Source organism: Protomyctophum bolini (genome assembly GCF_963924005.1).
Source record: "Protomyctophum bolini genome assembly, chromosome: 23".
Classification (NCBI taxonomy): domain Eukaryota; kingdom Metazoa; phylum Chordata; class Actinopteri; order Myctophiformes; family Myctophidae; genus Protomyctophum; species Protomyctophum bolini.
Genome location: NC_137884.1, coordinates 27,365,657 through 27,380,855, shown reverse-complemented (window position 1 = coordinate 27,380,855; position 15,199 = coordinate 27,365,657). Strand labels below are relative to the sequence as shown.

The 15,199-nt window shown below is 45.4% G+C and overlaps 1 protein-coding gene across 1 annotated transcript in view; it reads left to right on the top strand.

Moving 5' to 3' along the window:
* The window catches only part of mpped1 (metallophosphoesterase domain containing 1), a gene marked incomplete at its 3' end in the record, with an annotated part of 325,357 nt that overhangs the window by 281,887 nt on the left and 28,271 nt on the right, over positions 1 to 15,199 (top strand). Inside the window, exons 2-3 of the mRNA XM_080757519.1 lie at positions 4,619 to 4,806; positions 8,380 to 8,561. Coding sequence (XP_080613645.1) covers positions 4,625 to 4,806; positions 8,380 to 8,561 — 364 coding nt within the window. The 5' untranslated portion in view covers positions 4,619 to 4,624. The remainder of the gene's footprint in view (positions 1 to 4,618; positions 4,807 to 8,379; positions 8,562 to 15,199) is intronic.

Below are 15,199 nucleotides of genomic sequence, written 5' to 3'. Positions count from 1 at the left end.
AATGTGACACAAAAAACTAATTGAAATGAAATCTCCTTGAATAAAATGGCCTCCATCTAAAAGACAATGACAATGAGATACAGATTTATGAGATAACAGATTATTTGTTTTCTATTAAAGTTTTAGTTTTCTTTGGATTTTGCTTAATTTGGCCTTTAGGCCAATGATTAGGTTTCTTTGCCTTCTCATATGTCACGTTTTGTCATGGTTGGGTCATGGATGTGTGAGTAGACATCTAATCTAATCTAATCTAATCTAAATGTTTTGATGACTTGAACATGGTGGACCCTGTTGTAAACAAGTGTAATGCTTAATTGGGTCGTCCACTCACAGTTAACAGTCTTTGTATTGAGTTTGTTGCTTGAAATGTACTGTAATTCTGCAAACTGTTAATAAATATTTCAATCAATCAATAATAATATGAATCAGAGCCACACAGTCAAATACATTTAATTGTGAGAGCGTAAAAGAATGGCCCTTATGAATGTATGGATCCATAATGGGTTTTACGCTCTCCGGGTCAAATTAACGTGAGGATTTCGCTTTGCATGAATCCAAAATGGATAAAAAAATGACACACACACAGACACACACACACACACACACACACACACACACACACACACACACACACACACACACACACAGTTCAATTCAAAGGGCTTTATTGGCATGAGAAAACATACGTTTACATTGCCAAAGCAGAAAGAACAATATGCAATACAGTAATACAATCAAAACAAAAATGACGTACATTTGAAAGTCAGAATCTTCAATAGATCAATTGCTATGTACCAAGAACATGTACGTACACACACACACACACGCACACACACACACACACACACACACACACACACACACACACACACACACACACACACACATGCGCGCACACGCACAACATAAAGGATCCAGGCGACCTGCTTGTACAATAGACAGTATAATGCCACCATGCCATGCCACACTCAGATGCACTTTAATTTTCTCTCCGCAGCAGAAAACGAGGGAATGTGTGAAGAGTTCCGTGTAATGTGATGGCCCGTTATTATGCAAAGCATTGTGTGCAGGGAAGCTAGGAGAGCATCTATCTAAAATAGCAGATCTACAAGCTCATAGCGCGGCACCGAGTGCCGCGCTACGAGCTTGTAGATCTGCTATTTTTTTAAGAATTGTGAAAATGTGGTGCAAAATCTTTGAATATATTCTTTCAGAGCGAATGTTTTTTTAACTCAAAGCTTTGCTTTCGAGAGGTTCCTGGAATGACATATTTTCAGATGGCGGCCAATTACATATAATTTTTGGGGGTCCTTGACATGAAATATCGAGCTCCACTGTTATAGAAACATATGGTTTTTTCAGAAAACCTTTTAGGATTTGGAAGACATTGTTTTAATTTCAACGTCAAGCCTAAATGGGTTAAGAAATAATGGGTCTGTTTCCCAAACACTGGGACCCATTCGTGGGTCGCGGCGGCGCAACATTTAAATATCCCTTTATTTATTTTCTTGTCTACATTCAATGATTTTGCTTAAAAGGATTTCGTGAATAACTGAAATTCAAAAGAAATTCCATAAATTGGAAAACAAAATGTTCAAGGAGTAGTGCAAATAGCCGATCTACAAGCTCACAACGTGTGACATCACAACACGTTGTGAGTTGTAGATCAGAGTTGTTTCACTAGCTTGTACAGTAGATGTGATATAGTTTCACTAGCTAAAAAGGTTGAGAACAATAATGATCTATTGATATATTATCAGATCATTGCTGTCAGAGAGAAACCTTTTATTTCCAAAAAACTTTGGTCACAATTCAGCTCTTAAAGCTTGCTTCTTATTGGTGTAACATTTAGAAACCCCAGAGACTCACGTAACCTCTTTCACTTTCACTTTCAAAATATTTCCAAAATGAGCTATTTTTGTGCAACTTTTTTTGTGATGTCGTTGAATGACAAAGACACAAAGTAGGACATTAATTGACCCTCCGTCCCCCAGAAGAAAACACAAAAAGCTGAAATATGGAGATTCAAGGTTTCTTCCTGACAGAAACGTTATGTATTCACCAACATCATCAACCTTGATGGCTTAGAGACAACTCTAACATACAGTACTACTGTACTTCTCTTCTCTTCTCTTCTCCTCTTCGTTAATGTATTTTATGTCATGGATACTGTTGAAGATGATCAAAATAAACTAACTAACTAGAAGTGATTCTTTACCTGGGCTAGAGGATGATACTGTATTTGCAATATAAAATATTTGTCAAGACACTTACTGGAAGATTTTAATGACAATATGACATGAATATAAAAGAAAATCTTAACTCTCAGAGTTACGATAAAAAAAAAAAAAGCTATCATTATGCAGAAATACATTTAAATATGGATGAACACAACACAGACACATTACAGTAAACTGCATGAAACTGACTGCATGGTGTGCACGCCTATATGAGAAACACATCAAGGTTTTGTCTGTAAACAGCTGTAATGTGTAAGGTGTGTGGAATCATGTTTAGGTGCATTCAGTGTGTATTTGGCATTTCGGGGTGCATTCAGTCGGTATGTGGCAGAGACGCCATTTCAGAAAAAAACAGGCGATGGTAAAAAAAATTGGAGATGCATTGAGTGTGTAGCGGAGTCAATTCAAAGGGCTTTATTGGCATGAGAAAACATACGTTTACATTGCCAAAGCAGAAAGAACAATACAACAATACAGCAATACAATCAAAACAAGAATGATGTACATTTGAAGGTCAGAATCTTCAATAGATCAACTTCTATGTACCGAGATCACTCGATGCAGGTATAGTGCAAGAATATACACAATGATTAGTCTTTAGGGTGGCTGTGTTCCATTTGATATCCTTCTCCTATCACAGCAACTCACAAATCTTGCTGCTGTGTTTGCACCTTGTTGTACTTCGCCCAGAAGATATTTTTTGTCATTGGTCATGTTTTCAAAACCTCCGTGTGGTTGTAATCTGTGGGAAGTATGTGTCACTCTCTGATGTCTTCGTACAATGGACAGATGGTTAGGAAGTCTAGCTCAGTTTCCACTGCATTTAGTGTGCAGTGGGTGCATAGTCTTGTCTTCTCTTGGGATACAGGTCTGCCATGACAGCCTTTCTCCATCGCGAGTCACTGAGACATGAGGGGTTGCATGTCGACATCACACTACAGACCAGGCAGAGGAGACCCATTCATCCATCCACAAATGATCACCTCTCTCTCTCTCTCTCTCTCTCTCTGTGAGCCTTTCATCATCATATCCACATTAGTATCTCTCCACCCCAATAGTTCCTAGAGCGAGGCTACCAGGGGAAAAACTGTCTAATCTACCCAGTCAAATCCTCTGTACTCTATTTAACTCTCTCTGTTTTGAGTCCATTTAATATAATAAGACTATTCAGAGTTGAATGCACACTGTGTGTTTGTGACACGCACGCACGTGTTTGTGACTGACACGCACGCACGCACACACCCACACATGATGAATGATCTCATTCTGTTCTATCCAGGTAGACCGTCCGGAGTTGCTGTGTGTTTCGACCAGAACAAGGAAGGGAGGTGATGTTTTCTCATCAGCCCAGCGTTGCTTCCGAGGACCTCTTCTTCTGTTCCCCGTCATCATCTCAGGGAGGAACCAGAACCTGAGTCCGTCACTCTAACCCGGTCCCACAACCAGAACCATCATCCAGAGACCTCGCTCCTAGTCCTGCAGGCCCAACCCGGACCCCAACCTGCTCCTAGTCCAGGCCCAACCCGGACCCCAACCTGCTCCTAGTCCAGGCCCAACCCGGACCCCAACCTGCTCCTAGTCCAGGCCCAACCCGGACCCCAACCTGCTCCTAGTCCAGGCCCAACCCGGACCCCAACCTGCTCCTAGTCCAGAACCCGGACCCCAACCCGTTACCCCCATACCCTTTGTTGGTATTCAAGCGAGTCCAGATCGTCGCACCGCAACCCGACTCCGCATCACAGCAGCGCAGGAGGCCCGGCCCGCCACCTTCATCACGGTACCTGTTCCCCATCTATCCAGTTTACTGACACAGTACTGACACAAAAGTATTGGCATCAAAATGTACTTATAAAGTACCAAAAGTGAAAGTACTCATTGTGCAGAATGTCTCATTTAAAAGTTTTGAAATGTCTAATATCTTTTTGAAAATAGCAGATCTACAAGCTCACAATGCATCACGATGCAATACCGGTGTGTATATATTCTTGACATTTTTAACTCAAATCTTTGCTTCTGAATGTCCCTGGCACAAGACATTTTCAGATGGGGGGTTCCGTGGCCAAAGGTCAATCAATTTGGCACTAACACAAGAAAGTAACTAACAGTGGCCTTGTGGTTAGAGTGTCCACCCTGAAACTGGGAGGTCGGGGTTCGATCCCCGGCCAGGTCATACCAAAGACTGTAAAATGGGACCCAGTGCCTCTCGGCATCAAAGGGTTGGATTGGGGGGTCAAATCTACTAATCAAACGATTCCCAAGCGTGGCACGGCTGCAGCTCACTGCGGTTAACGTGTGTGACAAATCGTATGACGTTTGACTTTGACCTTGACTAACTCCTGGTGTATTTTATTGTACCCACTTCCTTCCAGCCCCCGTGTGCCGACATGGCGTTCACCCTGTCTGAGATCATGGCGGCGCGGAGGCAGCAGTCCCAGGCCCAGAACCAGCAGGCCCAGAGGACCGGCAGGGTACCGGTGGAGGTGGACGAGTACAGCACCAACCCGACCCAGGCCTTCACCTTCTACAACATCAACCAGGGCCGCTTCCAGCCGCCGCACGTACACATGTGAGCAGTTAACACACTTACTACACATGTGAGCAGTCACACTTACCTGTAGTTTCCGGGTGCAGGTCTTTTTTCCGACAGCATATTGATCCGAAACCTCAATCCTAACCTAACCGCAAGCACGGGAGCAGCGCATGTCGGACCATCGCTTTTTCACATCGCAGCGAATGTCCCCCCGCTGCGGATCGGACTGTTGCCCCGTCGGCTAGAATGCTGTCGGAAAAAAGATCGCCTCCCGTAGTTTCCTGCTCCTCATAGAACATCCTGACTTACTCCAATGTTGAATAACGTCTTTTTTAAGCCACCAATTCATACTTCGTTGGAACTTTTCTTGTCTTTAGGACGGTCGGTACCCGCCTAAAAACCGTGCACAAAAGGCACGTGACACAGTTCTCAAAACCTCAGAAAGTGTTCAAATGAGCAGGATACTCAAAATAGGAAGCCAGAGTCCTCTTAAGCAAAGACAAACTGTTTTATTCATTCACCTTTTCAAGTGTCAAAAATGGTGTCCCAAAAACAGTACAACACACTATTTACAATGGTCCGAATTGGTTGTCCCTCCTGGTCTACAGACCTACAGCGACTGCCTGACAGTGGTAGGTCCCCCTTCTTATATATAGGCTATAGGCCCCTCCCACTGGACCCTACCAACCCTAATTGATTCCACAATCAACAGCCCCATGTCCAGAGACAATAACTACTTTAACACATAATCACATTCAAACCTTTGAACAATTCACATTTAAATCATTACACATCATCCACAATAATTCACATATTTACAAAACCCTACAGTTGGTCTGTGATCCAGGGAGATGGACTGAGCATGCTCCCTGGCTACAATGGAGTCGGGCACTATAAAAGGCAGCCTCATGCTACAATCGGGTCCTTCCCCACAGGTCAGAACCAGGAAGCACTGTCTGTGGTAACACATGTCAAACATTCTCCAAACATGATTCACAACTTGGAGAATAAAGGTGAGACTTAAAGTTTAACCCATTGTTGTGTCCTCATACATACAGTCATTAAACATATAATTTAGGGGAGAACACAAGAAAACAGTCTATGTCTATTAAATGAGTCAGTGGCAGGGTAATCTGCCACACTGTGTAAAGCATTACACTTGACTGCATTTAAATAGTGAAGATTGCCGATTTTACAAGCTCACGCGTTACATCGCGATGTGATGCGTGTAGAAGTGCTATTTTAACTATATGTCATCCTGCATAATGTATGGGGAAAACATAATATGAAATATGCAAATACAAGTTCTGTATAACTGACAGATTATCATGTATTCGACTCTTCTGTATATTATCATGTATTCGGCCTCCAGTTTTCCATGTATGCTGTAGTGTACAGGGTACAGGGTGACATAGCACACTGACAGGGATATTAGACATGGCACATACATGATGTAGATCGGCTCCTATGCATATCACACGCTATCGACTCCTACATGTACAGTATATTAACTCTCCTACAGTATGTATATGTACATTATATCACATCCTATCAACTCCTACATATACAGTACTTTATATGCAGTACATGCAGTATAATATCTCCTTGGTCTGTCTCTCTCTCTCTTTGTGGTGGTGGTGGTGGTGGTGGTGGTGTGCCAGGGGAGAGGCAGGCCAGGGTGTTATTGTACCTGGAGGAGAGAACACTAAAGTGGGCCACTGTTATTCACCAGCTCCCCTCTCCTCCCCTGGAGACCCACCGGAGCTAGCACACGCAAACGCACGCACACACGCACGCACACACGCATGTGCACACGCAACACGCACACGCACGCACGCACAGACTCACAGAGTGTCCCACAGGACTTTACACTTTTCTTATACGATCACTGTGCTTTTTCTCTCTCTGTGCTTCTGTTGTGGCCCCTCTGTGGCGCTCTCCTCTCCTCTCCTCTCCTCTCCTCTCTGTGGCCCTCTCCTCTCTCCTCTCCTCTCCTCTCCTCTCCTCTCCTCTCTGTGGCGCTCTCCTCTCCTCTCCTCTCCTCTCCTCTCCTCTCTGTGGCCCTCTCCTCTCTCCTCTCCTCTCCTCTCCTCTCCTCTCCTCTCTGTGGCGCTCTCCTCTCCTCTCCTCTCCTCTCTGTGGCCCTCTCCTCTCCTCTCCTCTCCTCTCCTCTCCTCTCCTCTCCTCTCCTCTCCTCTCCTCTCTGTGGCCCTCTCCTCTCCTCTCCTCTCCTCTCCTCTCCTATATTTCCATCTCTGCTTCTTTTTTACTGCGCAGCAAAAATCTGGAGTATTCATTTAACTCTCTGGACTCTGGAGGGTGTGAAAATGGAACCCTCGCGCGGTTCTCAGTGTTCTATGTTTACTCCAGATTTGTGGAGACAATTAAACGTTGGATATTAATAATCCAAACTACTGTACACTTTTGCGCATTGCTCCTTCGTTTACAGTGTGTTGGGATGAGTTAGTGTTATCAGATTTGTACATCATCCATAAAATGTATGACCTTTTCTTTCTACGCAGTAAAATCCACTGTTAATTTACAAATGATTCTATTTCGTTGCTGTCGGGCAGAAACCTTGTATAATAACCACAATAGAAGATCAAAGCTTGAGCTTGTAGATCTGCTATTTTTGCTACGTTTGAATTCCGAACAGTTTTGGACATCTAGGTGTCCTCCTTCCGACAGCAATGATTTGTTCTCTCTTTGGAGTTTCCGTAGTTAATGTAACTGTCCCAGAATGAGAGACAGTGGTTTCAGGTATAAACTTAAATTATATTAAATATGGTTTTGGTTGTGCAACATTTATGATCATACTTGGATAAAAAGGTTGATTTCATTATGAATAAATATAATTAAAATGGCAATAAATATGTTAAAAGAATATATCACAAGGTAAAAATGCACCCTATGCAAAGGGAGTCACATGATTAGAGTGTCACGTCACTCACATGACGTCACCTGGCTGTCAGTAAGGGTCAGAGGTTGAACTGTCAGAGAGAGACAAATATTAATTAATCTGCACATGGTTCAAAGGCACCACACGGTACATAATATTTATTGTGTTCTTTTGAGTGTAATGTGTTTGTTGTGAATTGCCTAATGTTGCTGTAATGTAGAACTATGGACTTTGTTTGATCATTTGAATGCACATGATGTGTGGACTCTCTAACTACTTTACAATGTGTATAAGGACTCAAAAACGGAACAAAATGTCATTGTTTCTTTATCCCATTCTGAACGGGAACCCATTTTGGTGTTATAGCATCATGTTGTGCTTTAGCTATTGAAAAATAGCAGATCTACAAGCTCGTAGCGCGCCACCGAGTGGCGCGCTACGAGCTTGTAGGTCTGCTATTTTTTAAAAATCGAAGAACGACTGACATTTTTAGAATCTGATCTCAGGTCAGAATGGGGTAATCAGACCAGTGTGTGTCCAGTGTAAACCTCGTATGAATCTGATCTCAGGTCAGAATGGGTTATTATAGTTTTCACGGTGTCTTGGTGACTGGAGAAGTTGAAAGTAGCATGACAAATAAAACCAATATCAGACATCTGTATGATGCGTGGACATTCTTGAACCTTGTGTCTCTCTCTGTGTGACCCCAGGGTGGACCCTATGCCCCACGACGCCCCCAAGCCTCCGGGCTACACGCGCTTCGTGTGCGTCTCGGACACGCACTCCCGCACGGACGCCATCCAGATGCCGTACGGCGACGTCTTCCTCCACGCCGGAGACTTCACGGAGCTGGGGCTGCCCTCCGAGGTCAAGAAGTTCAACGACTGGCTAGGTCAGTGTTGTAAACACTCTTAAAGTACTGAACCCTCGTCTGGTTTGACAGACAGGTAGTGTGTGCAGGCTGGGTGGTGTGTGGTTCTGACAGACGGGTAGTGTGTGCCGGCTGGGTGGTGTGTGGTTCTGACAGACAGGTAGTGTGTGGTTCTGGGTAGTGTGTGGTTCTGACAGACAGGTAGTGTGTGCACTAGGCTGGGTGGTGTGTGGTTCTGACAGACAGGTAGTGTGTACAGGCTGGGTGGTGTGTGGTTCTGACAGACAGGTAGTGTGTGTGTGCAGGCTGGGTGGTGTGGGGTTCTGACAGACAGGTAGTGTGTGCAGGCTGGGTGGTGTGTGGTTCTGACAGACAGGTATTGTGTGCAGGCTGGGTGGTGTGTGGTTCTGACAGACAGGTAGTGTGGTTCTGACAGACAGGTAGTGTGGTTCTGACAGACAGGTAGTGTGTGGTTCTGACAGACAGGTAGTGTGTGCAGGCTGGGTGGTGTGTGGTTCTGACAGACAGGTAGTGTGTGGTTCTGGGTGGTGTGTGACGGTTGAAGTATCCCTTTGGTACGGCGACAGCGACGGTCGACGGGCCCGGGAGAACAATAACGCGACACGAGACAGTATCACGCTAAAAGGTTCACACAGTTTATTACACACATACAGGAACATACTGTATATAGAGCTGGATCCCAACTGACGTGAACACAAGATATCAGACATAATAAAGTGCCCATACTGCAGCAAGGCTGACCTTGTTGTCGCTGAGATGTCTCTCGTATAACCTAACTATTAAAGTATGCTACAGTTCAGGCAGTACACAATACATAACAAGCACACTGTGACACAATACCTAGCAAGTACACTGACTGTGCTCTCACATACAAGTACACACAGCCATGGGCGATCAGATTATAACAGTCAGCATCTCTCAAATCTGTTGTGGTCAGCATTCATATAGAGAGGGTCGTCATCATTACCACACACACCTTTGTGTTTTCTTTCTGGTCTCCACGAGATAAGAGCATTTTTGAAACACATTGTGTGATTATTATATGGATATCACTGGTGTTTTTTGGAGCAAATTTTACTTTTAGTCACCCAGAATGTTTTAGTGTTAGTCTAGTTTCAGTCGACTAAATATAAATAAGATTTTAGTCGACTAAATCTACAGTTGATTTAGTCGACTAAAATGCATTTTGGCGGGCCTTGATGCCGTTGTAATGACTGTTGAAAATAGCGCTGCGACGCGCTGTGAGCTTGTAGATCGGCTATTTTCAGCATGCAACAGATTGTAAAATGACTTATACTGCATCTCTTGTCCACTATAGTCCCTTCCTAACATTTTTGTCTAGTTTTTATTTGCTTTGCGAAATCGTCAATATATTTAGTCTTAGTTTTAGTCATCATAGCTTAGTTTTCATGTAGTTTCCATTTAGTTTTCGTCAGTAGAAAAAGGTAGTCGACGAACATTCTTCGTCTTAGTTTTAGTCGATGAAATCGACACTGATGGATATGTATTTATTTATTGTTATAGTCTTAATGCCATCTACTGTAATGTACTGTACATGTCTGGATATCTGTCTGGATCTTGCAAAACCGCTGGTTAACCGATCACCGTCACATTCCGTGTGCACACTGTCACAGTATCACATTGTGTTCACATACAGTATACGTACCCTGCAATATTTCTTGGAAGTCAATGGGGCTCGGATTGGATTGGACATGGATGAAGTCAGGCTGAAACCGTGCCCAGATATGGAGTCATCATGGCCATAAGTCACAGACGACTGCCTGGTGTCATATAAGGCTGGCGAAGATCCACATGAAGCTATGCCTTTAACCCATTCTGACCTGAGATCAGAATTCATACGAGGTTTCCACTGGACACACACTGGTCTGATTAACCCATTCTGACCTGAGATCAGATTCTAAAAAATGTCAGTCGCTCTTCGATTTAAAAAAAATAGCAGATCTGCTATTTTTCAATAGCTAAAGCATAACATGATGCTAATACCAAAATGGGTTCCCGTTCAGAATGGGTTAATCCACCCAGTCTCGTCTCACCTCATTTCACCAGGAGTATTGCCATTAATATTCAGTATCTCGAGGGAATCCCTGGCCCAAGATGGCAGCATAAAACGTTACACATAGTCAAAGCAATAAAAGGTTTTTATTTTATATTATTTATAACGTCACATGATATAAGTCTGGATTATATGCTCTGCTCTTTCAGACTTTTGACAGATGGCTTTATAGAGACATGGCCCAGTGTTTATATTCTGCACCGTACTATAGCGTTGACACTGAGCAGAACCAGCACTCGGGCCAGTAGTTTGTAGTGTATATGAGAGTTTTACCGGGCAGTAAACCTAGAGACCACTGGGTATACTTGGGTGCGTCGTGGAAAGTCTCGTAATCCGAGGTTAGGTGCGTCTCCTCTCTTGAAACTACATTCTAGGGGGCCGCCTTCTAGCATGCATTTAGCACACGCACCGTTCCGTACCGTACCGTACCTGCGTGCACGTCACAATTATTATTTTTTGTACCACAATGTGGTATACTGTGTTCTATACGAGCATGACACAATAGAGCACCGAAGTCTGACGTCACTTTCAGTAGAGGGCCTCAGTCCCCAGGTTCATGTATTTGTTTAGTTGCATTGAAATCGCCATAGGAGGATTTTTAGATTGCTTCATATAAGAACTGTGTTTGAAAAATAAACATGTCATCCCGGCCGTTTCACTCATATGGATATGAAGAATCAACTGACTGAGAGAAAACGCTAATGTTACTGCTACTGAATTAGTTAGATTTTCGCTAGAAGCAGACTGTATCATATATGAGTGACTGACTGTTGCAAACGATACAGAGACGCCTCCCTAACAATAACGCCGAGACAGCGATATTAAGATCACCCCATGTTATTCTCCATAGAGAAATTACTTCCGCGAACCAGGGGAATCGTCGGGATGAGCGAGTTACGTCAGGACTTCGGTGCTCTATTCTGCGTTCTATACGAGCATGACACCATTGAGTATGTCGGTTAGTTAGTTGGTGGATGTATCTGTGCTTCATGGGGTTTCAATTTCTAGTCGCTCAATATGTCTCATTGGGAGTTACAGTAGATCACAGGTACAGTGTCCCATGGGGGGCCCTGCATGATTGAATTATGGGCAACTCTTCCTGTTGTTTCAATTAATTTGAGTGATCCGTGTCAGTCAATATTGACGTGGGGACAGAAATCAGAAAGGCTCATATTAGTCTATACGATCTCCCTCCACATACACAGCTGATTCAAATTAATGATCAGTGGCTCTTTGCTGTATGTACAGTAAGTAGCCTGTTCTCCTCAGCTGTGTTTCATGTTGTCTGCTGTATGCTGTCTGCTCTACTCTGCTGTCTGCTGTATGCTGTCTGCGGTCGCTGCTGTGACACCTGAATCTCTGCTGTGGCTCAGGAGGTAGCGCAGGTCGTCCAATGATCCGTGGGTCGGCGGTTCGAATCCCGGCTCCTCCTCCTCCTGTCCTACATGTCTAAGTGTCCTTGTGGGCAAGACACCGAACCCTAACATTGCCTCCAGTGGTTTTGCCACCATTGTTGTTGTTGGAAGTGAGGACGATGCTGGCGTCGACTGTTCGCCGCTTCACCTCCCAATGTATGAATGAATGAATGAATGAGTGACTACAGTACAGCCATTGATAATAAGCGTTGCTCAGTTGGGCAGCTTGTGGATACATTATTAGACTGTGATTTGTATTCATGGGACACAGAATTCACGCAACTTCTTATCTATAGGTATTTAAATAGGGTTGCGTTGTGTCATCTGCCCATGTTGTCATTTCGGTGTTGGTGCTGCTCAACAAGCCGCTGTCGATTCTGGCCATTTTAACCGTTGAAAGGTTGAAAACCCAACCCGTGGCGGTGGTGCTGGTCGGTACCGACTGTTTCCTTTCATTGCCGTCATCACAAACATCGACACGAACTCTTAGCAGGCGCGGTGTGGTGCGCAGTGTGGTTGTGCGCGGTGTGCTTTGTGCTTCCTGCTGCCGCTCGTCTCTTTTCCGAGGGAGGAGGAGTGGGATGAGTGGGGGGGGGGGGAGATAAGGGGGGGGTTGTGTGCATAGGGAGGGGGGCTTCCCAGCCCCCCTAAAGCGAGGCGGCGGGGAGTGCGAGCTGAAAAACCCGCTAGCTTCGCACTCCCGGCCGCGAGCTGAGGCGACTGGAGAGACGAAGAGCAGGAGATAAAAACCATGAAGCCAAACACCGTGCGGTGGCGTCTGAAGTCTCTCTCTGTCTCTCTCTCTCTGTCTCTCTCTCTCTGTCTCTCTCTGTCTCTCTCTCTCTCTCTGTCTCTCTCTGTCTCTGTCTCTCTCTCTCTCTCTCTCTGTCTCTCTATCTCTCTTCTCTTTCTCCCCATCTATTCCCATTAAATTTTTCCCTCCTGCAACTCTTTTGCTCATATAAATATTTATAATCTGGGTGCTGTTCCTCCTATTCACTCACATCCTTCTGTATGGCTCTGCCACAATGTCCTATACACACACACACACACACACACACACACACAAACACACAAACACACCTACAGACACAAACACAAACATGCTTCTGCGGTGAGTGTGTGTACATGTGTGTGTGCACAGAGCAGATTTACAGGGAGATCAGGATTAACGCTACAGGCCCACATTAATTCCAACCCCCCTCCCGTATCAAACTATCAGTGGTGAACACGCTGTGGTGAACACGCTGTGGTGAACACGCTGTGGTGCACGGATGGATCCCCATGTATCCCCCTACCCATGTCCTGCTCCCTCCTTTCCTTTCCTCTGTCCTGTTCCCTCCTTTCCTTTCCTCTGTCTGCTCCCTCCTTTCCTTCTGATGCATCCAAGTCAATCTTCTTTCATCATTTTGTCCAAATTCTCCCTGGCTCTGTGCATCTCTCTCCTCTCTCCTCCTTCTCTGGGCATGGTGGTACCGGAGCCCCCTCCTCTCTCCTCCTCTCCAACGGGGGGGGGGGGGGGGGGGGGGGTTCTGCCTGTGCATCATGGCAGCCAGCTCTTCCCCCCAGCTCTTATTTTTAGCAGGAAGTCGGCTCTCGGCTCTCGGGGGCCCCTGGCAGCCGCTCAAAGCTTTGTCAGGGCTGGTGGAACACCGCGGGGGGGAGAGAGGGGGAGAGAGCGAGAGAGAGAGAGGGAGAGAGGGAGAGAGAAAGAGAGGGGCGACTTGGAGGGGAGGAGAGCAGCAGAGAAAGTAGAGGAAATCCGGTGAATTCAGGGGAGGGGGGGGGTGGGGGGCAGCGTCAGGAGAGGAAGAGGAGTTGGAAATTGAAAAGAGAGAACGGAGGAGAGGCAGAACAGAATAAAGCAGGGTGGGGGGGGGGGGGGGGGAGGGGTGCATGCTTCTCCCGGGAGTATACGGTACCTGGGTCGACTCACAGCTCTGTCCCCCTGGAGACCCGGCAGGTTCTGACACCAAAGTTCTGCTCTCTATTGTCATTGTGTGTGTGCGCGTGCGTGTGTGTGTTTGTGTGCGCACATGTGCGTGTGTGCGTGCGCACAGTGCCGTGCATATTAACACTGTGCAGTCACATGCAGGGACTGACGTAAGAGGGCTTGAAATGTCAGCTTTTTTTGGGGTGAAAACTGTAGTTCTGGTGTGTGATTGGGTGGTACAGGTTCTGGAGTGTGATTGGGTGGTAGTTCTGGAGTGTGATTGGGTGGTAGTTCTGGAGTGTGATTGGGTGGTAGTTCTGGAGTGTGATTGGGTGGTAGTTCTGGAGTGACAGAGAGATGTTGACAAAGAATAGATCTGTTTCGGCAGTGGCTCAGGGGTAGAGTCACCGAAAGTCACCGGATGGGAACCGCAAGGTTGCCAGTTCGTCCCCCAGAGTTAGTGTCGAAGTGTCCTTGAGCAAGACTCTGAACCCCTAATTGCTCCTGATGTGCAGGTTGGTGCCTTGCATGGCTTCCCCTGGCATCGGTGTGTACTATGTGAATGTTTTTGTGTGTGAATGGGTGAATGTAATGCACAATCTATGTAAAGCGCCTTGGATAAAGGCACTATATAAATGCAACATTTACATTTACCATTTTTGTAAAAGGCGAGCATGCAGGAGGGCCGACGTCTTAGTGAGAGCAGAAGAAGAACTCCCTTCCAATTCCCTCCAATAACGCATAATCTTTGATCAGCTTCCAAATATGCTCTTCCTACAGTACACAGATATCAACAGAACACACACTTACTCGTGGCAGTGAATGAGTGCATGTGCGCACGCACATACAACTTTCATGCACGTATACAGACAACTTTAACAGACTCCAAAACACTAGACTGGAACTCACTATATGCTTTCTATGGCATAGGCAGCTTCCGGCAGGATCCGCCGGGAGAAACTAGAAGCAGCTGTTGGACATGAGACTAATTAATTAGAGCGACAGAGAGAGAGGTGTGTGTGTGTGTGTGTGTGTGTGTGTGTGTGTGTGTGTGTGTGTGTGTGTGTGTGTGTGTGTGTGTGTGTGTGTGTGTGTGTGTGTGTGTGTGTGTGTGTGTGTGTGTGTGTGTGTGTGTGTGGGTGTGGGTGTGGGTGTGGGTGTGGGTGGGTGTACAGGTGTGTCTCAATTTAACAAAGGTGCAGACGATCAGAAATCA